The 27616-nt window shown below is 41.6% G+C and overlaps 1 protein-coding gene across 1 annotated transcript in view; it reads left to right on the top strand.

The window, feature by feature from the left end:
- Positions 1 to 3614: 3614 nt before the first annotated feature.
- Positions 3615 to 27616, top strand: part of NPSR1 (neuropeptide S receptor 1) — a 152609-nt gene continuing 128607 nt past the window's right edge. Inside the window, 3 exon segments of the mRNA XM_059073969.1 lie at positions 3615 to 3730; positions 19547 to 19688; positions 19690 to 19707. Coding sequence (XP_058929952.1) covers positions 3615 to 3730; positions 19547 to 19688; positions 19690 to 19707 — 276 coding nt within the window.

Raw genomic sequence — 27616 nt, 5'->3', positions numbered from 1 at the left:
CTGTCAGTCACAGTGCAATCAGGGAAGTGGTTACACAGGTGACAGAAAAACTGAGAAGGCAAATGGGATGATGAGACAATGCAGAATTTAACAATAGCAGGAAGCCACTCACAACTCCACACCTGGATTGATGATGGGGAGGAAGTGGTGTTACTGGAACCAGAAGTCGAGACCTTCTTATGGGAGGTATGGTCCCAGGGCAAGGTTCCAGGCGAGTCTGGGGCCATAAAGGAAAGGGCTGTCCTACTCTTGCTGGAACCAAGGAAGAAACTCATGGCTGTCAAAAGTAACACTCAATGTAAAGAGAAAGGCGGAGAAATACCCTGGTTTATTCCTTTCCAATCTTCCACCAGTTCCTCCCTTTGGTGAATCTCTCTGCAAATTAGAGAGGCGATGGCATCTGGGATATGTAATTCTCTGCAATTCAGAAGAGTGTAGGACAAGATGGGGAATGAATCTGAGAGGAAACAGGCAATAAGCCAACATAACTATTCTGTGACACTTACTGATGAGGAAAACATATTCATGATATATTTTAAGGAAAGAAACAGGTTATAAACATTTATATATTTCCAAATAGGCATATAAATACATACATAAATACTTAAGCACATAGAAAAACGTCTAGAGAACACACACCAAGATATTAATGCTAGCATTGTCTGGATGATAGTACTTTTGGCTTATCTGTATTGTCTAGTTATTCTAAAATAAATATTTCACACTAATGACTTAAAATAAAAGGATAATTGTGTTTCTGTGTTTAAGAGCAATTAGATTTTTGGCTCCTTGAATATTGAATATAAAGATGAGCTATCTTTATCACGTTTAGAGCTTTTATGTTAGAGGGGGAAAAAAAGAGCTTAAATTCATCTACCAATATGAAATACACAACTGCCTCTCGACGTTGACCATCAGACTAAGCGTTCAATGTATTTTGACTTCTGCTTGCCCTTCTCTACTACCACATATAACTGAAATAATAAGGTATATTACACCTGATAACTTTTTATCTCTTTCAACAATACATTATGAATCATCTCCATGAAGAATCCGTTTCACATTTGTTTCTTTTATTATCATGTTAACCTCTATAATTCAGGTAGGTCCATTTTATGGTTCTCATGGTTAGTAACATTTATTTTATAACATGTATTCCCTCTCCCTTAGATTTTAATTTTGTTTCTTTTCCCTCTCAAAACACCATCCATATTATTTGAATAGTATTAAAATGTAGTTCTTGTTTGGGAGGATAATTCTGATGCCAACCTGAAATAGTAAAATGAGAACCCCTTAACTTCTCCACCAAAAACCAGTTAACCTTCCTCTAGGTTTTTCTCAGTCAGGATCCAGCCAGAAGGTAACAATCACACCAATTATTTTTACAAAAAAATGTAATACAAAGTACAGTTAATTAGGTTTTGGAGAACTGAAAATGCAAATAAGGGACTCTGAGGTATTATACAAGTTGTAACGGCAAGAATTAGCAACTATCCCTAGGGTTGGGAGGACAAATGCTTAGAGGAGGGGTCCTGAGGAACTAGGATGGAGACCTCTGAGGAGAGGGCACCAACTGGTTGGTACAGCCTCGCAGAAGGCTTCCTGAGGAGCTAGGAGTCCCTGGCCAGCCAGTGCTGCAATCCCTGAGGGGATACCATGAGGCTGGTTCTACCAACAAACTAGGTAACTGCTGCTACTGCGGGGGTGAACAGCCATTGATGCAGTGTTGCTGAGATGAACAGGAAACAGACGCAGGAAGCTGTCCCTTCTCACTTTTCCTGTTGGCCACCCTCCCTCTAGCTCCCCCAGACATAGCAGACATAGCAGGAGCAGGCTGACAAAGCAAATGGTGTTTGCAGAGACCTGGTTAGAAGCTGAGTACAGAAGAGTGTTTTGAAGCTGAGAGATATTAAAAAAAGTACATGCCACACAGCTCCTGTCCAGAGTTTCTGCAAGTAACAGGACTCTATGCTTATTTCTGAGAGTGAAAAGGAGGACTGGAGACCAAAACAGAGTAAAATAGGCTTGGAATAAAAAGTGGGGGGAGTTGTTTACCTTAATTAGTAAAATGGCAAAAGACAGAACGGTCTTCCCCCCACTCAGTCAGTGCTCAAGAGGAACAGGCTTTGAGCTTCCTGATGCTGAGAGGCCCTCATACCTTATTATTATATTTATTCTGCTCTCTGCAGCTCCTGGTATTTTTCTCTCATTTCCTGCTCTTAGTACCCACTGAACCAAATAACAAGTTTGAGTTTCTGAATTTGGACCCTAAGAGCCCTCCCTCAGGTACAAAGCACATTCACTCTCAGGCCTTCTAAATGATATGCCTTCCCCCACCTCCAACAATACGGTGGCGCATCATATCCTGGCCTTTTATCATGCACTCCCACAGACCTTGTTGGTCTTAGAGAGCCTTATTCATCCATGTATTCATCCATTCACTAAATAATTCAGCAAGTGTTTGCTTATAACTTTCCGCGTTGGACATTGTTCAACACACTAGAGATACAACAGTGAGCAAAGCAGATCAAGTCTCTGCTGGAGCTGCCATTCCAGTGGGCACTGAGAGGGAAAGGCAGGAGCGAGGCAGATAATGCACAAATACGTGACAGAAGGTCAGGGGATAATAAGTCCTATAGAAAATAATACAGCAGTATGAAAAGATAGTAGCAGGTATCTAGAGAGTGGTCAAGAAGGACTGAAAATATAACGGTTGGACAGAGATCAGAATGATATGCATCTTAGGAACATCTGTGAACAAAGCAATACCAGGTCGAAGGAAGAGCAAGTGTAAAGATGCTGAAGCAAAAGCATGTCTAGCATGTTGACAGAGAAAAGCAAAAAGGCCAGCGATGCTGGAAAGGTGCTGGCTTAGAGTCAGGCAGGAAGATGAGGCCAGAGAGGGAGCAGGTCACACAAGGCTGTATCAGTCATGGTAAGGACTCTGCAATGCACTCCAAGTGAAATGAGAAACTACTTAGAGGGGATGGCCAAGAGAGAGAAAATTGTTGATTTAAGTTAAGAAAAAAATTCTCCTGGCTATTGTGTAGATAGTAAGTCATAGACTCTAAGAATCAATGAATTAAAAGAGACAACATTGTTGTATGTACCACTAAGAAATTACAAAAAAATAAACAACAACAACACTGCTAATTAAACCACACATGAAGCTTTCTAATGAATCAGAAAGTTGTTTAAAAAAGCTGTTTTGGTCTTCCCTGGTGGCGCAGTGGTTGAGAGTCTGCCTGCTGATGCAGGGGACGCGGGTTCGTGCCCTGGTCTGGGAGGATCCCACATGCCGCGGAGCGGCTGGGCCCGTGAGCCATGGCCGCTGAGCCTGTGCGTCCAGAGCCTGTGCTCTGCTACAGGAGAGGCCACAACAGTGAGAGGCCCGCGTATCGCAAGAAAAAAAAAATCTGTTTTAAGTTTATTCAGATTTTTATCATATATCACTCTTGTACATACAGAAAAGGAACATATACATGAAATTAATTGGTTAAAAACTTCACATTCAGAGTTCAACCCTTCTGAGATGCTTTTCAATTCAAAGTCATCAAGGAAGCTCAGCTATTCACTGGTTCTTTCATTCGTTCATTCAACAAATACAACCAAGCATGCGCTCTGTGGTAAGCACTGTTCTTGGTGTTGGGAGGCATTATTTAAATATGTTAGATGCAATCCATGGCCTCACCAAGCTTATAGTCCAGTGGATCACAAAAAGCAAGGAAAGGTAAGGGCAGCAAACAGAGAGGAGAAAGCAACATTTCTGCAAATGCTCTCGTCATAAGGCATCATTCACCACAGGAACTTTAATGTCAGACAAAGCTGGGTTTGAAACCTGTCTCTTCATTTACTACTGAAAATGTATCCTTGCATCTCGGAAACAAATGTTTAATCTCCCTGGTCATCAGTTTCCTTCTAATATCCACCTCATAGAGTTGTTATTAAGATAAAATACAATAGTGTATGTAATTCCCTTGGAGGAGCATTGCTCTAATCATGGAATTCATTGTTACTATATGAGCATATATATTTTTGTATTTAAGTATGTCTTGTATGGTTCTCATATTAATTCACATGCTCATGATACCCCAGATTCTTCTTGAGTCTGTGCTTATTCCTTCTTTCTGTAAACTTTTAGGTCTTCTAAATATGCTACAAACACAAAATTGTAAAAACATGACTATTTTGTCTTCTTACAATTATACATTGAGTTGGCATCTTGTTTCTCCGTCCCCTAGCTCATAAAATCTCAGGGAAAATAAAAAGCATATTTTGCCTCCAATTGTGTAAAGAAAATTGTTATTTGCCACTCCCTTTGTTTGGCAGAGGTAAAAATTAAAGGACTGAAAGGAAAGTGATTGGAACACAGGCTCAAAGACCCTGAAGGAAGGTGCCAGATTATTGCATCTAAACAGTTTGAAGGAAGTTAAAGGAAATATTGGGCTGGCTCCATCCAGGAGCCACCACTGTTTACTTGGGTCTCATGTGAGTCACTGTAATAAACAGTTCTCTGTCGATTCATTGAGTCCCATGTGAAAGACCCCTTAGCCCTACAGCCAGGAGGCTGATGACAGTCATAATAACACACTTTAGATACTGTAATGTAATCATTGTTCTAACAGAACTTAAAGTATCTGTGGCCTGGTCTTATTCCTGGCCAAATATTTAAAACTTTGATCGGGCACTGTTTGTTTCCACTTCAAAAAGCCTTATGTAGACAAAGAAAAACACAACTACAACTGTTTCTTTCCTTTAAATCTTAAATGATATAAATTGTTTCTTGGTTGAAATTTTCTTGGCAGGAGCTTCTTAGAAGCAAAGTAGATAATCTATCTCCAAGATGTAGTTACATTCTCTTTCTCTTTTAAATTCTAGACCTGATTAGAGACCTCATTCTGTATACATCTGGCTCAGTTGAGAGAATCCCAAAAAGTTGGAGTTATGAATTGGAAAAAATGTATATCTTCCTATATGTATCCTCTATTAATACGTTAGCATAGTGTGTGAACAATCAGCATTATTTCCATGTGTGTGAAAGAGGTAATGTTCTCCCTGCCAACTCTTTCTGTTCCAAAGCAGAAAAGATCTTAGAGATCAGACAGTACAACCTTAAAATAAAGAGTACGCCATGGTTCCAATACAATTAGGAAGGCATAAGGTACCCTTTCAATTCCTAAATGTTTTTAAATAGATGACAAATATATATATGTACTATTTGACTTATTCTCTTCTAAAAGGTATTTTCATTGTAATGAGCAACTTGAGGTGATACGGATCTAGAGAATGGTCACAAATGGTTAATGATTAGAGTCCCATTACAAGCAAATAACCAAAAAACAATGAGGAGAAGAATGAATTCGTATCCAGGCAACATACGGTCTTTAACTACAACAGACACATGAATGTGTTCTCTGTTTACAAATTTTTAATTTTTCAAAACATTCCAAGCAGCTCAAATGAATTGTCGGCATGTGTTACTTCCAGTATATGTGCTGCTGAAGCAAGCACGCATGTGTTACTTCTTAAAATACATTCCATCTTTTGATTCACAAAATAAAATTATTTTCACCTGCAGGTTTAACTGATGTGGATAATCAGATGTCAACTGTGTAGAGAAATTAATTTCATCCAAATTACGGGTAAATTATTTTCTAAGTCAATGATGTTTATTTCTTTCAAAAGTCTTGCTTGTCTTACTTTCCACACAATTCCCTTTATGTCCTGATCTATGTTATATATTAATTCCTCCATCTTTTAACTTGCTGAAGGGTACTGTGGAGCTGAGATGGGACATGCCGTGTACAAGGCTCATACTTGATTTCCTCTTTCTCTTGAAATTTTCTAATATTACTCCCTATATTTATCCATGATGGTGATGATAATGATATCTTTATTTCATTCACTCAAACGTCATTCAATTGTCTAGCACTAGAGTGCTCCTATACCACTTTCACATTTATTACCTCATTTAATCCTCATATCAATTCTGGAACAAGCAGGACAATAATATTATATCCATTTTTATAAATAAGAGAGATTAAGTAATTTCACTGCATTGTGGAGTTATTAAGGACTGGTGCTCAGAATAGTACCCAGACTGCCTAACCCCAGCACACAATGTTTTCTGTGATGTCCTTGCGAAAATAATTTGAGTTTTGATATCGCACATACCTCAGTTGGAAGTTTCTCTCATAGGTGAATATGATTTAGGTAAACTTTAAAACTCTCCTTGAGCTTCAGTTTCCCCATCGGCAAAATGGAGATAATAAATAACATATATAAACCACCTGGCATAGTTCCCAGTGCAGCCTAAGTTTTTTTTTTTTTTTTTTTTTTGCGGTATGCGGGCCTCTCACTGTTGTGGCCTCTCCCGTTGCAGAGCACAGGCTCCGGACGCGTAGGCTCAGCAGCCATGGCTCACGTGCCCAGCCGCTCCGCGGCATGTGGGATCTTCCCAGACCGGGGCACGAACCCGTGACCCCTGCATCAGCAGGCGGACTCTCAACCACTGCACCACCAGGGAAGCCCTAGCCTAAGTTTTTAATAAGTAGTTATAGAGCGGATGTTACTTGGTGCAACACAAATGTTCCATAAATGCAGGTTTCTCCCTTTGCAGCCAGATCACATCAAGGTTCATTGCAAGTGAGACTGTCACTAAATGGGGATTGACAGAGTAAAACATATTTACAAATTAAGTTGAGAAATTACTACTAATAACATTTATCGAGGGGCTTCCCTGGTGGCGCAGTGGTTGGGGGTCCGCCTGCCGGTGCAGGGGACGCGGGTTCGTGCCCCGGTCCGGGAGGATCCCGCATGCCGTGGAGCGGCTGGGCCCGTGGGCCGTGGCCGCTGGGCCTGCGCGTCCGGAGCCTGTGCCCCGCGGTGGGAGAGGCCGCAGCAGTGGGAGGCCCGCATACCACAAAAAAAAAAAAAAAAAAAAACATTTATCGAGCACCTACTATGTTCCACACACTGCCTATTCTAAAATGCATGACATGTAAAATGCATTACTATTATTATCTTTGTTTTACTTATTAAGAAATTGAGTCACAGATGGGTTAAGTAACTCCCAAGATCACACAGCAAAGAGTGCAGGAGCTGGGATTTGAACCAGTTGATCTTGTTCCAGAATCCTCCAAGTATAAGTCAGTTCCAATATCAATACTATATCCAAATTATATACAAAAAATATATGCCAAAAACATGAAAAAAAAATCCAAGCCAACATAGGAGGCTGGGAGACTGCCCTGCTTTGTTTTATACTTCTGTAATAATCAGTTTCTGTCTTTCTATCACTCAACTAGCTAAACTTAAAAAATAACCATTACCAATGTCTTGACATAAGGCATAAAGTTGCTCCTGAGAACCAGCAGATTGGCATCTATTTTATTTTAACCATCAACTATCAATCAAAATGTTGTCTTTAAATATTATGATAAAAGAGAGCAAAGTTTCCCTCAGGTAAATCAGGATGGGGTCATACCACTTCCTTGCTCAAAAATCTCCAATGCCTTCCTTTTTCCCACAGAATCAAGTTCAGATTCTTTAGCCTGTCACTGAGGACACTCCAAAATCTGCCAGCATTTAGTTTTTGTTTTATCTCCCCCTACTCACAGCCTGAAGTCTCCACTCTTCTTCTAATATTACTTTCAAGTTCTTATCTCCACAACTTTTCTCTAGTTATACCTATATCCAGACTGTCATCTTGCCTCTCTCTTGTCCCTACCTATTCCCAAGTTGCACACAGTCTACACAATCGGCAGCATTTCTGTGAGTTACCCTCACTTTCGCTATCTTCGAGGGGTCCTTTTCTCTCAACTCTGGGAGCACACTGACTACTCCAGTCATTTGTTGTTAATCCTCACATTGATTGAGCACCTGTGTTGTTCCAGGTGCTCTATGTGTACATTTGTATTTACTCCTTACAAGGACTGGTATGTACATCACTGCCTTCATTTCCCTCAGGAAGAAATCAAAGCTGAGAGATTTAACTTGCCAAAGGTAGCTAGTTACTGAGAAGTGAACTGGAGAATCAAATCAAAATGGTCTAAAGCCAAAGATAATATTTTTCTCAAAAATTTCCAAAACAGAACCTAGATTTTACCTTTTAAGCCAACCTGATCAATTTCTCATGGTACTATCTTGAGAATAACTGCAAGGATATACTAGGGTGCAGCAGGACTAAGTGCCATGGTCCATTAGTGGAGTCCTCAGTGGGTGTGGGAAAGGCAGCAGGCATGCAGAGTGGGGAGTGCATCCAGGGCTGATGTAGAGAAGGAGAACATGTTGACATAGAGTTAGGTTTCTTCCCCCCAGGCTTCCTTGTAGCCATTTCCCAACTCATCTACTCTTCAGTCATCTCTAACACTCTTCTTCCTTGCTGTCTCCCACTACTGAGTGTTTAAAAGCCAGGCACTCATTTTCCAGATTCACTTACAGCTAGGGGTTGCTGTGTGCTCTCCTTCTTGCCACCAAGATAAAAGTGATAACTGCCAGTACCTTCATGAGCACAATGAAAATATTTTCCTCTAGGAAAAAAGAGACAGATAAGAAGAATGCCCTCCTCCACCAACCCCCACCATTTTTTTCCCATTACCATCCTTGCTTTTTGTTTTGGACACTGACCTGTGAAAATATGATGACTAGGGATGGCAGCCATCTTGTAATCATGAGGGGAGACTTTGGCAACATGATAAAAATGGTCAAGAGGTCCCCTATGGCCTTGTTGGACCACCAAACCTTCCCTGATACTGCTCAGCTCCAGCCTTCTGTGGTATAAACAATATGTCTCATGGTTTAATCTACTGTGAGTTGAGTCTTCTTCTCCTTGCAGTCCACAGTATCCTGAAGCCGATACACCATCAAATGGACAATAGCAATAACTTCCTACATGCTCTGCCCAATTTGTCAACGTAGATACAGCTCAGAATGAGGAAGTCACTGACTCTTTAAGTGACACTTTTATAAAGTCGTAGAAGCAAAAGGCCCATAAATCTTGGAAGCCTTAACTTTTCACTGTTAGATCCAGATTTTTCCCAAAATTCCTGGTGAACTCAGAGTCTAAAGTTTATACAGTAAGGCAGGAGGAGGATAATTCAACCTAACAGTTATTTTCTCACTGTACACAGGGAAGATAAGAATATTTCCTATAGAGGATTGGAAATGAAGAACAAGAAAATAGATGTTAATGTTGGCGTCTGACTTCTGGATGCCCTTTTCTGCTGGTTTGACCCATTGACAGGGTATTGGATAGAAAAGGCTTGGGAATGTGAATACAGAAAGGGCTTGTACCACACTTTTTGCCTAGAATTCAGAGAGAAGACAGCCATGCAAAATGCCTTGCATCAACATAGGTAGACTGCTATAGATTAGTAATAGCATAGCAAGAGCAACCCATCTCAGACCTTGGAAGAGATTCAAAAATTTCCCAACCTTTCCCCAGAAGGGGCCAAGAAGACAACTGAGAATTAAGAGCTGGAGTGCAGTCAGGGATTCATGAGCCCATAGCAGATGCAAAAAGTGATGACATCAGAGACATGGGAAGAAAAAGTAGAAAGAGAACAATTCAGAGATTGAGTTTAAAATGAGTTACCCAAAAATTAAAAGACTGGAAAAATGATGCTTTTTTTTCTACTATAGAACAGAAATGGTATTTCATGAACTAAGTTGATTTCTGTAATAAAGTTTCATTTTTCCCATCTGAGTTGGTATTATAAAATTTAAAGTTTTAGCAGACAATTTGACATCCCTGGAATACAATATGTTAGAACTCATCTATCTGAGATAACAGGAATTTTCCCAAAGATTCACCAGCAGCAGCCCCGTTGCCATGATGTCTGACTCTGATTTGTTTGAGCCAGAGGACTATTGACTTGTGTTTCCATCTGACCCAGGGGGAAAGACCCAAGTTGAGGATCCCGAGGTGCAGAAATCCTACAAGCTAAGAAGTTTTAAGCATGGATTTTATTTCACAACTGCAAAGAGGAGGCACAAGCCCACCAGACGAAGATGGCTTGATCAGCCTTTCCACCTCTCATCACAGAGCACTTCCATGCTCAAGAATGGACCTTGTTCACGGGAAGCATCACTCAGTTGGATTTGTCTCTGATACCAGGTTCCTGGGGAGACCTGCCTGCTGTGAGTGACATTTCATTGTTGACACATAGGCTTCTTAGTTCACTGTGAATGATGTTTTATGCCACTCAGCATTCTAAAGAACCCAGAAAGAGAATGTTTAACTTACAGACTCAAGTCAGATACCACAAGAGAGTTTAGAGCAACCACCTAGGCCACTGCAGAATATTAGAATGATCATGGATGTGGGATCAGACTACCTGGGTCAAATCCCTGTTCCATAACCTGCTCCGTGTATTACTCTTTCCTCAATTTCCTCATTTGTGAAGTGTGAAGGCTAAAATCTATCTCAGCATGTTTTTCTGAAGATTAAAAGAAGTAACAGGTATAAAGCGCTCAATTTCACTGACTCTTAAAAGAAATGTAACAAATATCAGTTTCTTTTTCTCCCTTCTTTCGTTATTTCACACTCTAAATTTTACCTTATTCTGAGTTAAAGCACAATGTGTTTATGCTAAGGTTTAACAACTGTGGTGACTTCATCCTTTAGTCAATCTAATTAATTTCAGCATTAGCTGTACCCAGTAGCCACTGTAGATAATAAAAGGACCATTAAACATTAAACTCTCAGGTACTCACCTGTAATCCACTTAAGTAGCTAGAGATGGCTCCACTGATACTCATTCAACAGATGTTCGCTCTGTATCAAACGTGTGCTAATCTCATCCACAAGGCCAGAGAACAGAAAAGGGGATAGTCCAAGCTCTGTAACACATGGCAGAGATAAAACAGGTTGATACGGGACTAAGATGAAAGATATCAAACTCAAAATCAAGACTTAGAAACAGTCTGTATCAGACTGTTTCAGTAATTCAGGTGGGAGATGATGGTGGCCTGAAGTAAGATTAGCATGGTAGAGATGGAGAGAAATAGATAGTTTGCAAAAAGCATCATAGAGGAGCACTGGCAGACTTTGATTATTGAGCAGATGTAAACAGCAGGTGGTAAAGAGGAGGTAAACATGACACAGTCTATTAATTCTCATTGAGGGCCTGGGCAGGGGAGACACTTACCTAGGTGACTCAGGAGATACAAAGAGAAGAAGCCACATTCCTGACTTCTACAAAATTTATAATATATTTAAGGAAATAAGACATAGCCCCCTTTTCCCTTCTCCCCTAATTTATTATTCTATTTTTTAAAGGGCCCTATTTGGTTATCAGGAAAGAAAAAGGTAGTGAAAATGCCAAGGGTTGGGGCATCTGGGAAGAAGTTTTGGGAAGCCTCAAGAAATCCCCCTGAAACCTTCACATAATCATTTTTGTCTTATAGAGAAAGTGGATGAGAAGAACAGCTTGTGTCATTTATTTTTGAGCAAGGTACCCCAAAGCCTAGGGGTCCCTAGTTTCATTTCTCGAAAGAGGAAGGGAAATTGTAGTATCTGAAAGCATTGTTTTTGAAAATTACTGTTTTCAAACTATACTGAGTCAAACATTTTCATTTAAAGCCCATATTGCTTAAAATTACATATTCTTTTGATATTTATATGCATGTGTGTGTATACATAAGAAACTATCCTATCAATGCCCCCCCAAAAGTAAAAGAAATTTGCTGTCAAGTGTCAGTATAGACCCTCAATTTCTGCTCTGGGTAAAATAAAAGTATAAAGATGCCTCCCTAAACCCCCAGTCACAATCCGCAATCTCCTTGTCGTATTTGAATGGGCCCAAACTCAAGTTGTGGGCAACCTCTTTTTTTACTCTTCCTCATCACCAGGTATGCTTTTCCCACACCATCTATGGGGCCCTGCGTCTGTCCAGATGGCTAAAAGTCACCAGTTTCAGACAGAGAAGCCAAATCCATTGTAGAACATATTTGCATTATAGTTGATGGGGAGTAAGGGAAAAGGACAATCTGAATAGCCCCACTCATGTTGCCCTAGCTTCTGTTTCACTGCAGATTCATCATTAATCATGGTCTCACCCAGAGTAGCTGCTCCAGAGAGTATCCCAATAAAGAGAGTATAGGAGGATTCCCAAAATCTAATTCATAGATCCAAAGCCAAGATTGTGTTAGAACAAAGTCAGGAAATAAATGGGAAGTTGGAGAAGCCAGGCCAAGCAGGAATAAGCATGAGAGTATTGGATATAGGTTTGAGTTCTGAAGATGTAGTTTTAAGACCAACTTAGAAAAGGTCACTGAAGAAACACGTCAAGTAGGCTAGGTGGCAGTAAGGAGTTCTTAAGGACCATTTACGTCACTCCCACCCCAATCAAACACATATGGTCACTGGTATCTTCCCTTCTGAATCACTGGGATGGTACACTGACCATGTCATTTGCCTTGGGGAGAGGGTCTTTGAAACTAGAACAATAGATCTGGTTTCCAGACAACCAGAAGTATGCCAGCACATAAAGAACAGGAATCTTGTTATCCTAGAATCCTTATTCCTTGGGCAAGATATAATTCTAACTCACTATTATCTTCCCTCTCTGATTTTATATAACCACAGTCATAACAGCTAACCAAGACTTCCCCAAATACCCCACATCCAGCCAAGAGCTGACATCACCATCTTGCCTGCAAGGAATTGGGATAGAAATTTGATTCCCTTCTTCTATGATCCAGTGAATATGTTGCCAAGAGACATTTTGGTGCTGTTCCACTAGTTGTGCAGAAACTTTGTAACTGGTTGGACTTACTGAGACCAAGGACTATACATCTCCCTGTCACCCTACCTTAAGAGTGTTAATCTCTCTCTTGCATGGATCAAATGGCAGACGCATTTTCTGCAACAGTGAAAAAAGAGGACTTTCTTAGGGAGGCCTAGGTGGTCTCCTGAATCAGACATAACTTCCTCTTCAGCTGACATATGCAGGATACCTGATATCAGCATACATTAGGTTTAGGGAAATGAATTTTCTCTTATTTGAGTGACAGGAGATTGAGCTTATTAATTTCGTTTTCAACGAATGCACCTCGGCATTGCTATTTCTAAGATTCTTTACAGTATTCTAATTTTAAAAAGAGTTTAGTGTGACAAAATGGAGCATGACGTTTTGATTCTGGTACCAATTTCTCATATAAGAGTGAAGAGAGAAGAAGAAAAGCTGGCAATACAGATAAGGAAAAATAATTGACTGAAAAGCTCTTATACTTGAGAAAGATATAAAAGTAGAAACTGAAATCATTGACATGAATTGTGGACTTTGAAAAATCTTTATTCTGAAACTAAAATTACCTAGATATGCCTGGTATCATTCCATCTGAACTCAGGAATTATGATATAAACCTACAGCCCCTATAGTCTGCATTCAATCTTTATATTTTCTTCCTAAAGGTAATTAGAGTTTCCCTATAAAGTAGGGGTGCCAGATCTTGGGATGGGAGAGTAAGATGGGCTTGGGACAATTTGTGGTTGGAGAGCAGTGATCTATTTAGACATTCTGGAGATAGTATAGAGACAAGTAAGTAGAAGCTTGAGTGAGTGCTTATACAACAGAGCACTCAACCAACCAGAAAAATCATAATTATGATCCATTAGAATAAGATTAATTTATAAGCAAGTCTTGAGTCCATGATAATACTTAAAAGTAAAAATTAACTGAGGAATGCTGAGGGGAAATTGGATGAAGGTGGTTAAAGATACAAACTTCCAGTTATAAGTTAAATAAGTACTAGGGATATAATGTACAACATGATTCATATAATTAATGTTGTTGTATGTTACATACAAAAGTTGTTAAGAGAATAAATTCTAAGAGTCTCATCACAAAGAAAAATATTTTTTCTTTTTCTTTTCTTTTATATTTATATGAGATGATGGATGTTCACTAAACTTATTATGGCAATCATATTGTGATGGATGTAAGTCAAATCATTATGCTGTAGGGACTTCCCTGGTGGTCCAGTGGTTAAGACTCTGACACATCCAGTGCAGGGGGCACAGGTTTGATCCCTGGTCGGGGAACTAAGATCCCACATGCTGTGCTGCGCGGCCAAAAAAATTCATTATACTGTACACCTTAAACTCATATAGGACTGTATGTCAATTACATCTCAATAAAATTGGAGAAAAAAAGAATTTAAGAAAGAAACCACCAAACATAAAAAAAACTGGAGAATGCTAATAATACTGTATAAGTTGGGATCTAATAACATACATTAAACTTTAGTGTTGTTTACAGTAAGATGGGTTACTTGTTAAACAAGAGAAACCTACACTGAAGTTTAGTCAATTCAGGTTATCCCTGACAGACTGCTTCTCCTCTTGTGGGGTTTTAAAGTGTAAAACATTTCATAAAGAGAGGAGGTCTATGTTCATTCTGAATCAAATTGGATTTGTTACTGCTTTAAGCAGTAGAGGGCGATATGATAGCAGTGATGTTATGTAATTTCAAAGGTTAGGTCATAAAAGGCTATTTATCTGTAACTTATTTGTAAGCATGCTCACTTTGGGATCCCTGAGCCACCATGCAAGATGTTCAATTACCCTGGGGTTGCCAGGCTCTGAGGAAGCCATAGGAAAAGACTCTGTGTAGTCCCTCTGGTCAACAGTCCCAACCGAGCTCAGCATAGAGACATCCCAGCTAGAGTGCCAAACATATGAGTATAAAGTTCTCAAAAATATTCCAACGTTCTGTCATTTAAATAGCCCAAAGTTTTCAAGTTCTCCTAGGGAGGCCCCAGACATCACGGAGTAATAACAAACCATTCCTGCTATGACCTGTCCACATTCCTGATTCCCAGAATCTGTAAGCCCAATAAAGTGGTTGTTGATTTGTGCCACTAAGTTTTGCAGTGGTTTGTGACACAACAATATACAATCAGAACATCTCCAGACTTTTAGGCAAGAATAAACTATGTGATTAAAGTCTTAGGTATTTATAAAGTGTTGTTCCATATTGTTATGCTTTTGATTGTGCTTAGTGTTTGATATACTTTTTGGCCAACCCAATAGAATGCATTCTAAAGACAAAAGTCAAGTAAAGTAGGATGATAACAGCTCAAGAAATTTCTACTAAGTATAATCGAAGTTTGAACCACAGCAGAATATGCATCAAAACAGCCCACAAATCTCCTTTTCTTAAGGCTCTTACTAATTAAAGTTCTCAAGAAAATATCTTAGTGCAGTGATTCTCAAATTTTGATATGTATCAGAATCATCTGATAAATAGTTAAAATACAGAGGCCCAGGTCTTTACCAACTTAATGTGTCTGAGTCTCTCTATTCTTCATTAACTCTCCAAGTGATTCTGAAACACATTAATGTTTGAGAACCACTGATATAGTGTTATGGAAAGTAAGTAAAGTGCAGAAAGTAGGTAGGATGGCAACATTTCCTGCCTCTCTACCCCGCGGCATGTAAGAAAATTTTGAGGAGAGGTTTAGCTGAAGGCAAAGTGAGTATCCTTTTTCAGCTTTTCTCAGACAGTTTCTGAACAGTTTAATTGCAGTGCCTTCTTCCTCTGACTTCAGTGAAAACCCCATGCCCACGTATACATTGCCAATCTGAAAGTTATGTGGCCATGTACACAGGCTAACCAATTTACTTGCCAACTAAATGTGTAAGGGTGGGTCATTTATTGTCAACAGACAGAAAACCTTCAGGCGCATCCACTTTGTTTAACTCAGTACTTCTCAACTTTGACTGCACATTAGAATCACCTGCAGAACTTTTAAAAATCCCCATTGCCCAACCTGTACCCCAGGCTATTATAACAAAATCTGGAGATGAATCACAGGAAATGGTTATGTATAAGGTTCCCCATGTGATCCTATCCAAGGTTGAAATTCTATCCAAGGTTGAATTCTAACACAAATTCTCACAAATGAGGCTGATTCATCCTGACTTAAGAGAAAAATCTGTAACTCTAAGGTTACTTTTTCTATTAAGATACTCTTATAATTTGGTATCAGATTAAGTAGTTTAAAATATGAGAAAATGTGCAGAAAGAAAAGTCCCAGAGGTCTGATTGTCTGGATTCCTGCCCTCTCCTTGCAGTCCTCAGTCAAATGACACAGTGTTAATATAAATCTGCTCTTTTCAGGGAGAAAGCATCTACCACATCAGTATATGGACATAGAAAGGCTGTATAGACTACATCCCTTTCTAAGATGATAAAGCAATAAACAACAACAACACATATAGAAACCATAATATATGAATAAGTCTTTCAACTCAATAAGAAGACAAATAACCCAATTTTTTGTATGGGCAAAAGATCTGAATAGACATTGCACCATAGAAGGTATCCAAATGACTGATAAGAACGTGAAAATGTGCTCACTACAATTATCAGGTAATGATGTAGATGATCCCAGCCCTTAGGTCACACCGCAGGTATCACTGGTCCTTGAAAGAAAATCCCCACTAAATTCACACTCACCTGAGATCCTGCTCCATTCTTTAGCTCTGACTACAATATCCAGAGAAGCCTCTGAAGACAGATGCAGACTATCCCCACATTTTTGCTTTGGACCCCCTGCAAATGAACTTCCAGAATCAGGTTTCCAGGTGTCGGCTACTGAATATGGTGAACGTGATAGTCCATTACTTGGACTCTTTGTGTGGTAAATTTATATTAGGACTGAGGAGTGCTCCCAATTATTGACCCAAGGAAAGGTATTGGGTTGGCCAAAAAGTTCGTTTAGTTTTTCCATGTGTTAACGGAAAAATCCAAACAAACTTTTTGGTCAACCCAATACTTGCCTTAAATAGCAAAAGATGAGGGTTTTTTTTAATGTATAAAAGTCATATCATCAAGTATAAAATATGCTGCTCTGCAGAATGGTGTCAGTAAATGTCTCAAATTATACATTTATTTTTCTTTCTTTTTAAAAATAGTCTGGTATTCATGTCAAGATCATCTGCCAATCATATCACCCTCCAAACTAGATCACCTTGGAGCCACAAATGTCAGAAAATAATCATTATTTATACTCACACATAAATTATAACTTTTCTAGATATAAAATTCTAGGTACTTGCATCTGATATTATTGTTAACAATCAGATACATATGTGGTGTTTGTTTCTTTGTAAGAGTTCTGCTTTTTCTCTTTAGAAATTCTTAGAATTTTCTTGTCTTCAGTATTCTTAAATTTACTATTATTTGTTTAGACTTTTATGCTCCTGTTTCACACTTGCTGTAGCCTTTCAATTTAAGGTCTTACACCATTCTTTTTTTTTTTTTTTTTTTTTTTTTTTGTGGTACGCGAGCCTCTCTCTGTGTGGCCTTTCCCGGTGGGTGTGGAGCACAGGCTCCGGACGCGCAGGCTCAGCGGCCATGGCTCACAGGCCCAGTCGCTCCACGGCATGTGGGATCCTCCCGGACTGGGGCACGAACCCATGTCCCCTGCGTCGGCAGGCGGACTCCCAACCACTGCGCCACCAGGGAAGCCCTACACCATTCTTTAGCCCTGAGAAATTTTACATTTGCTGTAGATTATTCATTCTCATTGATGTATAGTATTTCATTATATGATTACATAGAAATTTATTTATCCAGTCTACTGTTGACGGGTATGTGGGTAGTTTCTGGTTCCGACCTTCTCAATTGATTTTGTCACCATAAATATTTAGGTTGCTTCTGGTTTGTTTCCAAGCCATATTGCAAAGGCATGTTTGTGCATGTTTCCTGTACACAAACATAAACATTTCTCTTGGGTAGCCACAGGTCAAAAACTGATCAAACTGGACCATGAGTGGAAAGAAGACAGCACAACCCGAGGTTCTCTCTCCACCTATTCCCTGTCCATGGCATCTACCATTTTCTCTCTCTTCATCCTGACCACACTATGACTTAACTGACTTCTGTCCTTTCCCAGAAGTTTCTCACAGATTTCATTTTATAAATTTTTATTGAAGTAAAACAGACCTACAAAAAAGTACATGCATTTTATGTGTGTAGTGCAGTGAATTTCCCTAAATAAGGAACCCAGATAAAGAGATAGAAATTATAGACCATGTAATTTCAGCTTTACTGGATATTGACAAATTGCTCTTCAAGGTGACCATATCAGCTAACTCTCACACCAGGAGTAAAAATGTACACCCATTTCTTCTCATCTTCGTCGACACTTGGGGTAGTCAGACCCTAGTTTTCACTATGCCAATGAATAAAAATTCTGTCTTGTTTTAAGTTGTTTTTCTGTAATTTAATGGTTAAGCACTTTTTTCGTGTTTGCCAGTCAGAATACTCTTTGCTCATTTTGCTATTGGGTTGTCATCCTGTTTTGACCCTTTCCCTAAGAGTCCACAGCTCATCCTGTTTTCTGAACAGCTCCCTCCTCTTTGCTATCCCTTCAGTATAGACTTAATATCTTCTCATCTCTATCACACTGCACTCTTCCTAGGAGGGATGGATTATGCTACAACTTTCTCAGAAAATATTATGGGGGCTATATTCTTTTATGACCATCACTACCTCTTATACTAGGTGTCGTTAACCAGCGGCTGTGCATATATGGCTCACAGAGCATTTTCAGTGTAAGTTATCAGGTATCATACTTGGTTGTAATATAAGCAGCTTAGTCCTTTTGCTTTACACCTGGCCTGCTCCCCTTACTCATGTTAACTTCATGCCTCAATAGGCCCTTGAGATTTGATGCAAATCAGTGTATGTTACAGTAAAAGCACCTCTGTCTAGGAATTTCTGAAGAAATTAGTTATCATCTCATTTCCGTCACCAGCTGTGGGATCTTGAGCAAGTCATTTCACGGTGAGAAGCAGTCTCTTCTAGTGTGAAATGAGAACATAAAGATATGTTCCCTGCTTACCTCACAGAGTTGTTTTGAAGATCAAATAAAAGAACATCAAGGTGATAAGAGTATCTACCAGGCACCAATCCCAGTCTGACCACGAGGGGTCATGGCTGACTGACAAACACAGACCCCAGGCTTTTCTGAGCCCTGCCCTCTGAAAACCTAGAGTAGAACCACGGGTGTGAAATACAAATGTGCTCTTTGCCCACATTTACTGAAATAACCTGCAGGCTACTAAGTCAATGGCTGGGTGAGGATTTTAAGTCAGAAGGCACCCTCAGCTGAAACAAATGCATCATTATGATTTGATTTCAGAAATGCAAACATGACCTGAATGAATTGATTGTCTGTTGAGTCCAAATTCCTATATTGTTGAAGCTGGAGCAGAGGCATGGTGGTCTGTCCTGGAAGTGAGGAAAAGTACAACTGAGCAGGGAGGCCTGTCCGGGTAGCCATGTGGATCGCTGTGAGGGGCTCCTGCCTGCTCTGGGGACCAGACGCCCTGTGCTGGGCGGGAATGTGGGGTGTTGAGCAGCACGTGCCTTCAGGAAGCAGGCAGGGCTCTCTAGTGAGGTGGGCTCCACAGGGCTCTGTGTCTCTGCTCAGCTGAGCTCCAGAAGAAGCTTAGGGAGGCAGGGGAGGTGTAGAGCTGCAGCTGCTGCCCCTCTCTCACAAGAGGGCAGGACTCTGTCCCTGGCTGCAGGCGCAGGGACAGCTGGGCTCAGCCCCACCTCACGGAGGGCAGCCGCAAGTCCAACGGGACTGGGCAGACACTGGATTCTGCCATCCTCTGCACAGAACCGGTGACTTTCACTGCAGAGGTGGATGGAGAAGAACGGGGCTCCCTTCTACTACTCCTTTAAGGTGAGTTTCCTGCCTTCCACTCTGAACACTGATTTTAAGTCATAAGACAAAGTAGAATATTAGACTGAGTTAAAAGAGCATAGCCAATATTGTGAATGAGTGTAGTTTTTTTTTTTTTTTTTTTTTTACTGAAAAGAGTTAAAAAAAACTGATGATCTAAAGCAATGAGTTTTTCATACTGTGCAAGGACCTATATTGTAATTTCGTAAGAACACTGGTGGGGTTTGTTGTTTGTTTTTCTGCTGCTGCTGCAAATGTGTGAATCAGTAGTAACATTCATGAGTGGATGACTTTTTAATTTTCCCCTTTTCCTTAGGTGAAAACACTTTTAATTGATTCTGTAGTAGTGCTTGAAATGTCTGTTTCTTGTAAGGGTTACTGTTGTGAGTTTTTTGCTGGGAACATCAAAGGGGTGGAAAGCCCACATTGCCCAGGACAGTACCTGATGCAGTGAGAGGCAGCGCTGAGGAAGGAAGGAAGGATCACACTTTCTCTATTGAGTCTTTGCATTGAACATCAGTGAGAAATTGGGTCTTTGACTGTAGTTGGTGATGTCGCTGTTTGCAACAAGTTGCCCTCCTAAAACAGAGGAGGAAATCGGAGTTGGGTGAGTTTCACCTTCAAAGTGTCCAAGGGCCACATTGAGGAAGATGTCCTCATTAAGCTAATACTGTTTCCTCTTCTGAACAAGACTGTGATCAGGAACAAACCGGGCATCTGGCAAACAGTGTCCTGTTTCTTCCATGGGAATGCTGGGACGTCAGGTTACTTCACAGGCTGCCTGTTGGTGCTTTCAGTTGTTACACTAGTTCCCAGGGCTCAAACTGGTCTTTTACACCAAAAAGGAAAATACTTCAGGAAAAATTCTAGCAGTTTTTTTTTTTTTTTTTTAATCCTCTGTGTGTTCTTGAAATGATTTGAGTTTTTACTGACAAAGTAGAATTGCTGTAATATCCACCTTGGAGCTTTGCTTCTTTGCCAACACTCAGAATAAAACTTTCAGCAGGGAGCTGTCCCAGGAGCCAGCCTCACTGGTGCTGGAGAGACCAAGAGACAATATAGCAGAGCCGCGCCGAACAAGTCACTTCAGCTGACTGCACGGGACCCATCCCTAGGCACGACCTCCTAACACCTGCGTGCTCACACACAGCCCAGCTGCCCGGCTCCACGACAGAAAACAGAAGCTGAAATTGGAGTTTGGGGCCATTTACTGTTGACTGAATAATCCCCTCTATGAAATCAGCCTGCAGGTCCAGAGATTCTTAGAGAAGCAGGCTTTCTGCACCCAGGAAACACACCACTCCTCTCAGCGATGCTGCCTCTGCAGCCTCTTTGATATTGATAGAACATGACAGCAAACAGAATGAAGAGAGATGGGCCACTGCAAGAGGGATAATAATCAGCAATAAGGCAGTTGTTCTGAGATTCAGGCAATAGTCATTCTCAGCTGAAATCTCATTTGCCATGTTTTGAATACAGCTCCTAAGGGGATGTTCTCAGTATCTGGACAAACAAATCCCTGCTCACTCTCTTCTAGGGTTTGTACTCTGTGCTAGCAACATCATCTACAGGCACTAAGGAAAATCACATCGTTTTCATCTCATTTCTATTACTAACTTTGCTCTCAAGCAATTGGACCATTAGACAAGGAGAGGAGCAGAAGGAGAGAAATTATGTCTGGCCAGGAGCTTAGAATGTTGTTTCATTTTTTGAGAGGTATAATCACTCATTAAAACAGTGATTTTTAGTTACATAGAAGTCAGTAGTGGTGTTGGTGGGAACTAGCTTAAGTGTCTTAGTGTAACTTTTTCCATGATCCCCTTTGAGCACAAGCAGTTTTGATGCAATGTTGATACAGAAACAGCTCTGATGCAGACTCTTGGTCCTCTTGTTCTGATGAAAACTGTGACCCTTTTATCCCACAACCTTCTCAAGAAGAAAGTCAGAAATGTGCTTCTTTACTGTCTCCCAAACTTGTCCTTTTCTTCTCCATTGCCTTTTCCAGAAGCAGTAAAAATGTCATCAAAATTGAAATGGTAACACCCTTACTAGAACTAATAGCAAGAGCAATAGTCATACCTTTCATTGGCTGTGGGCTTTCTTGGTGACAGGAATTTTTCTAAATGATTTTTGCGAAGTATCTTACTTAATTCTCAACCCATGTTGTGTCTTCCCATCTGGAACTGCCTTCCATCTTCACCTGTGTTTATCCAAATTCTACCCACTCTTTAAGGCTCGTCTTGGGTTGCTTCCTCCCTGAAGCCCCCGTGACCCACCCCTCCTCTGAGTTCCACTAGTGTCCTGAGTGTACCTCTCTCCTTGCCACTTAATCCAACACTCCTTAACTGCTGTTGCAATAAGCATCAGGTAAATGTGTAACAGTTATTAAGCTCCTTGAGTGAAAGGAATGCCTGATGTTTGTTTCGTGTTTTCTCCGGAAAACAGCACCATGCTAGGCTTACTCAATAAACATTTACTGCATGAATGAAGTGTGGTGTTCTGTTTCTGTCTACTGTCTACATGTTGTCAGACTGGGCAACAGGAAGTTTGCTTTCTTAGTGATGGAGGTGGGGGTCTTGTTAACTGCGGCTCCACACATCAGCCCCTGCCCTGCTGGGTCTCTATCAGCTGTACTCACCGAGGTCCTTCTCTGCAGGTACATTAAGCTCATCCTTATTCCATTTCTAAACCAATGTGATGAAGCTAAGTTATAGTTGCCAGTGGGTGGGTATGGAAGTAGCTGTGCCATCATACCTCGTACCTGGTTAAGCCCTGAAGAACCCATACCCACCCCGTTGCCACCTTACCTAGCCTCAGCTGCCTTACTGAGTCTCCATGCCTGGACTTCTAACCTAGTTACCTACATAGCCCTGCACTTCTCCTCTGAACCCAAAGCTCTCTTGGCAGGAGGCCAGACACCCCTGTCTAGATCTTACTAGCCCTTTCTTCTCAAGCTCAGAGCCTTTTCTTTCTTCCCCATCTCCATCTCCAAATTCTTACATCTGCGCCCCACTCTCTAACCTACTCTGCCAACCTAAGTGTGTCCTTAGATATCAGCGGGGAAGGCAGAGGTGAGTCCACCTCCCCCTTCCTCTATCATGGGCTTCATATGACTAACGCTCTGTGGTCCTGGGTTCAGGGTTCTCAGCTCAGGCCCCAGTTTCCTTCACAGTTTCCAGTTTCTCATATGTTCAAGGTTTCATCCAGTTCACCTCCTCCATTCCTAGCCCCCAGCATTAAGCAATTATATGGGCTTCAAGAATCTACCAGACGCTTTCAAGGAGGATGGGACCTGGCTCATCAGAAAGTGAATGGAGGACCTGAATATAAGCCTGTCCAAGTGGAAGACAGAGATGAAACTCTCTTCTTAATAGCCTTTAATTTTTGTTTGTTTGTTTTTTAAAAATATTTATTTATTTATTTAGGCTGCACTGGGTCTTAGTTGTGGCACACGGGCTCTTTTAGTTGCGGCATGTGGGATCTAGTTCCCTGACCAGGGATCAAACCTGGGCCCCCTGCATTGGGAGCGCGGAGTCTCAACCACTGGACCACCAGGGAAGTTGCAATAGCCTTTAATTTTGACTGTGAATTCCTTAGCAATGTTTCCTGAATCCCTGATTCTTAATGATGAGAAAATCAATTCAAAGTTACTGGGAGGGAAACCTGCCTGAATTAGTAAATTGCCGAAATTATAAAATAATGCAAATGAACTCAGTTTTATTACTCTCAGGTGAGGGGAGAAATATGAACGAAGACTGTGAAAATATTACCTGAAGAAGATCTTTTATTGAGTCTCCTTCAGTGGGTCATTACAAATGATATGCAATTAGTCTAACTACTGTTTATATGTAAATGGTTGCTTCTAAGTGCTTGAGGGTGATTGGACAGTTTGTTGCCTTTGTTTTGCACCCTTTGCCTGCAGTCTTACTGTTAATTTTGTTAACACACCCTTCCTCCATTAATATAACAAAAGCAAATTCCAGTTCAACCCATGTCCCGATTATCTCACACTAGGCTTTAGGAAAAGCTTAATTTAAGAAGCTTAAGTAGGGCTTCCCTGGTGGCGCAGTGGTTGAGAATCCGCCTGCCGATGCAGGGGACGCGGGTTCGTGCCCCCACATGCCGCAGAGTGGCTAGGTCCATGACCCATGGCTGCTGAGCCTGCGCGTCCGCAGAGTGGCTAGGTCCATGATCCATGGCTGCTGAGCCTGCGCGTCCGGAGCCTGTGCTCCGTAATGAGGAAGGCCACAACAGTGAGAGGCCCGCCTACCACAAAAAAAAAAAAAGAAGCTTAAGTATACTGTGCTTGTTTTTATTATGTTTAGGCTGACAAGTCATTTCTAAGAACTCTTTCTACCTACCGTGGACCAGCACTTTCACCTTCAGTGACTCACTTCAGTTCCTCTCTGCCCACTTGCCTGCTTCCCTGAACCCTCCTCTTGTCCCATCATAGCCCTGCAGGACTTGCCTGTCTCACTTCCTGTTTGGACCCCAGGACAATGTCAGGGATGCCCTTCCTGGAATCCCAGAGCCCTCAGTCCTAGACCTCCCAATGTACCTCCTGCAAGTTATAACAAGGGTCTTGCATTTACATTTTTTTGTCCTCTTCTAATCAGTTTCACTCAGTATGTTCATTTTGAGTTTCGAGAGTTGAATAATGTGGCCGTTCATAGGGAAATTACTACTAATTTTGCCCAGTAAGAAAATTATTAAAGAGCTGCTATCACTGCCTTTTTCTGCACACCACTTTCCAATCCCTTGCCCTGGGCCAGCTCTACCATGTTCACATTCACTCCATGTCCTTGAGAAAGGCACGCGTGTCATCTGTTGGCTCCACAAGGCTTTTGTGTAGTTCCCAAGCTATGTACTCTAGTGTGTGAAAAAAGGAAACTTCCTTAACTAACTTTCTCTTTGGGTCACTAATATATCTGATGGCAGGAAACAATCTTAGTTAATTCAGAGTAAACTCAGAATTGCAGAGTTGTCCAGCCTGTGAAGGGTTTTCTCACTTTCTGACTCAGGAAAGGCATCTAAGCTCTAGGAATGATGCTTCTACAGCGTGTGTGTTCACATGTGTGTGGTCAGAGTGAGGGAGGGAGGCTGACCTTGGGAGGAATCTGGGCAAGTTGGCGTCAGCTAAGATGAAGAGGACTGTCTGGCCTTCATAAGTGGTCGTGCTAGTTCCAGACCCTTGTCTGGATCCCCATCTGGCCCGGGTCAGACTGCACTGCTTTCCACTGCAGCGTACCTTTGTCTCGTTTCCTTCAGGTACACGGGTGCCCACATCTCCCTCTTTCCCTCTCTCAACTTTGGCTGAATTTCTGGATCCTTCCTGGGAATAAAAAGTTTGACTGCTTCCCTCCCAAATTTGGGCTGGTCCTCTCTCTCCCCACGTGGCCATCGTATCTATTCAACTCCCACGCCATAAACTCTGGGTAAATCCCCAGGGGCTGCCATCCCCTGGTTCCCATACAGTAAGCGTACCTCAGAGCCCTTTAATCCTATGCTTGCAGCCTTGGTCTTTTCGGCTCTCTTTGTGGTGGCCTTAGAAGGGGCCAATGCCGTATCCTCTCACATCCTGTACCACTATTGTACCGTCTGACACTCCCGTCTCCTGCTGCCTGCTTTCTCTCTGGTGGGGAAACTGACTTGACTGTTTTCTGACAAATTTATTATTCCAGACGCTCTGCTCTGAATGCTCAGATGACACATCCTCTTGCAAAGGAAAAAGACATTTCTCTTCAAGCTATTTATGATATCCTCCATGAGGTATTTTTGAAAGCCCCGAGCTGACTTGTTTCTCTTTGTCTGCACTGCTGGAGTAAAGACTACCCTGAGGGCACATGGGGTAGAGCTCTCTGGCTGCCTGGACTCTGGGAGGCTTTCTCAAGGAAGCAGAAAGGAGCATATCCATTAATGCTTCAAAAACAAACGTCACCCCGTCATCCTTGAAATAATTTCCTGTTGATATAGTGGGTAAGAATGTCTCGAGCTATGTACTCAAGTGGACAAGAAATGTAACTTTATTTTCTGTAACTGAGCTTAGCTTCTCTCTGGACCTCTCCGTTCAGCTGATGGCAGAAGAAGTAGCCTAGTCACATCCCCAGGTAAACTCAGGCTCTCACATGTTCCCTTATCACTGTAGTGAGGCACAGGCTGTTAAGTCGGACTGCTGGGGTCAGGTCCCAGTGCTGCCACCATCGAGCTGTGAACTTAGGCAGTTTGCTTCTACCTGTGCCTTGGTTTACTTATCTGACAAACGATCCTGAGAATTAAGTGTCCTTCAGAGGGCTGTTGTGACAAGTTAACCCTGAATCTCAGTGGTTTAACACGTCAAAGTTTATTTTTCTCTCATGTCCCAGTTGCAGGCAGATCAACTTGTAGCTTTGCCTTCTAGAACAAGCAGTTTTTTCAAGGGAGATGGCAAAGCTTCTTTTAACTGCTTTGTCCTGAAATGACACATGACGGACTCCGATTCTGTTGGCAAGAAGTAATTAGCTGATGGGCATAGGAAATGTAGCTTAACTGAATGCCCCCAGTGCAGGGAACATAGTACACTGCTGTAAAGCTTGGTTTGACCATCACCTTCTGCACAATAAAACCCCAACTCTTCAGCCTGGCCTTCTGGCTCTGCACAGTCTGACTGGACACCACCCCCCATCTCCTCTCCTCTCCTCTCCTCCTGTACCATGCTGCACTGAATACCATATTCCAGGGAAATATTACCTTTGGCAGGAATGCCTTTCTCATAGCTTTTCCTTCTGATGTCACATCTAAGCTCAATTGCCCCCTCATCTGTGAAGAATTCAGACTGTTTAGTAGATCAGCAGCATCACTATTCTTATGCTTCCAAAGCACTTCAAATCTCTGTGCAACAAGATTCATCTCTTGACATGCATGTCCGTCTACACACACACACAGACATATGTGTGCTCATAAACATAGACCAACACACACATACACACACACACACACACACACACACACACACACACACGATGTCAGTCATTTTAAGGCAGCTCCAGATCCAACTAGCCCTAGTATAGCTCCTGACACATGGTAGACAGATCGTCAAAAAATATTTTGTTGTGGGCTTCCCTGGTGGCGCAGTGGTTGAGAGTCCGCCTGCCGATGCAGGAGACACGGGTTCGTGCCCTGGTCCGGGAAGATCCCACATGCCGCGGAGCAACTAAGCCCGTGAGCCATGGCCGCTGGGCCTGTGCGTCCAGAGCCTGTGCTCCGCAACGGGAGAGGCCACAACAGTGAGAGGCCTGCATACCGCAAAAAAAAAAAAAAAAAAAAAAAAGAAAGAAACAATCTGTATAACAAGTTTATTCCTAAGGTCTCAGTAAATTCGTGTGAACACATTAGAGTGGATGGAGTCTTAATCCTTATTCTACAAGCCACTGGGTTTGAACTTAAAGGTACCATGATTTTAGGTAATTCCTGACACCACAGCACGCCCTGTTGGCGGGGAGGATGTGTAGACAGGTCATTAGACCTGAAGCAAACAACATCCAACATCTGTCTGTTCCCCTTCCCTTGCCGCCAGCTCTGGTTCCACATCTGAGACCTGGAAGCCATCCACTTCTGAGCCCTAAGACACTGGGCAGGTTTTGGACAAGAGTGTTAACATTCACATCCCTGCTCTCCATTTATGTGTTTTGATGCCTGATTATAGAAACTCAGCCACAGAGATCTTCTGCAAAGTGCAGAGGGCAGAGGGAACCACCTGTGGACACCAGGATCTGCTCCAGTGGGGTGAATGTGTCAGCCTTGTCTACTAGAATCTCAATCAGGTAGTCACACATTGTTCCTGTCTGCTGCCTCTGGACACTTCAAGCAGAAAATGTGTCTCTGCTGTGAACAGTGAGACTACAACTGCTTTCGCTGAGTAGGACCCTATACT

Source organism: Kogia breviceps, chromosome 9 (assembly GCF_026419965.1).
Source record: "Kogia breviceps isolate mKogBre1 chromosome 9, mKogBre1 haplotype 1, whole genome shotgun sequence".
Classification (NCBI taxonomy): domain Eukaryota; kingdom Metazoa; phylum Chordata; class Mammalia; order Artiodactyla; family Physeteridae; genus Kogia; species Kogia breviceps.
This window is presented reverse-complemented; position numbering and strand designations above follow the sequence as displayed.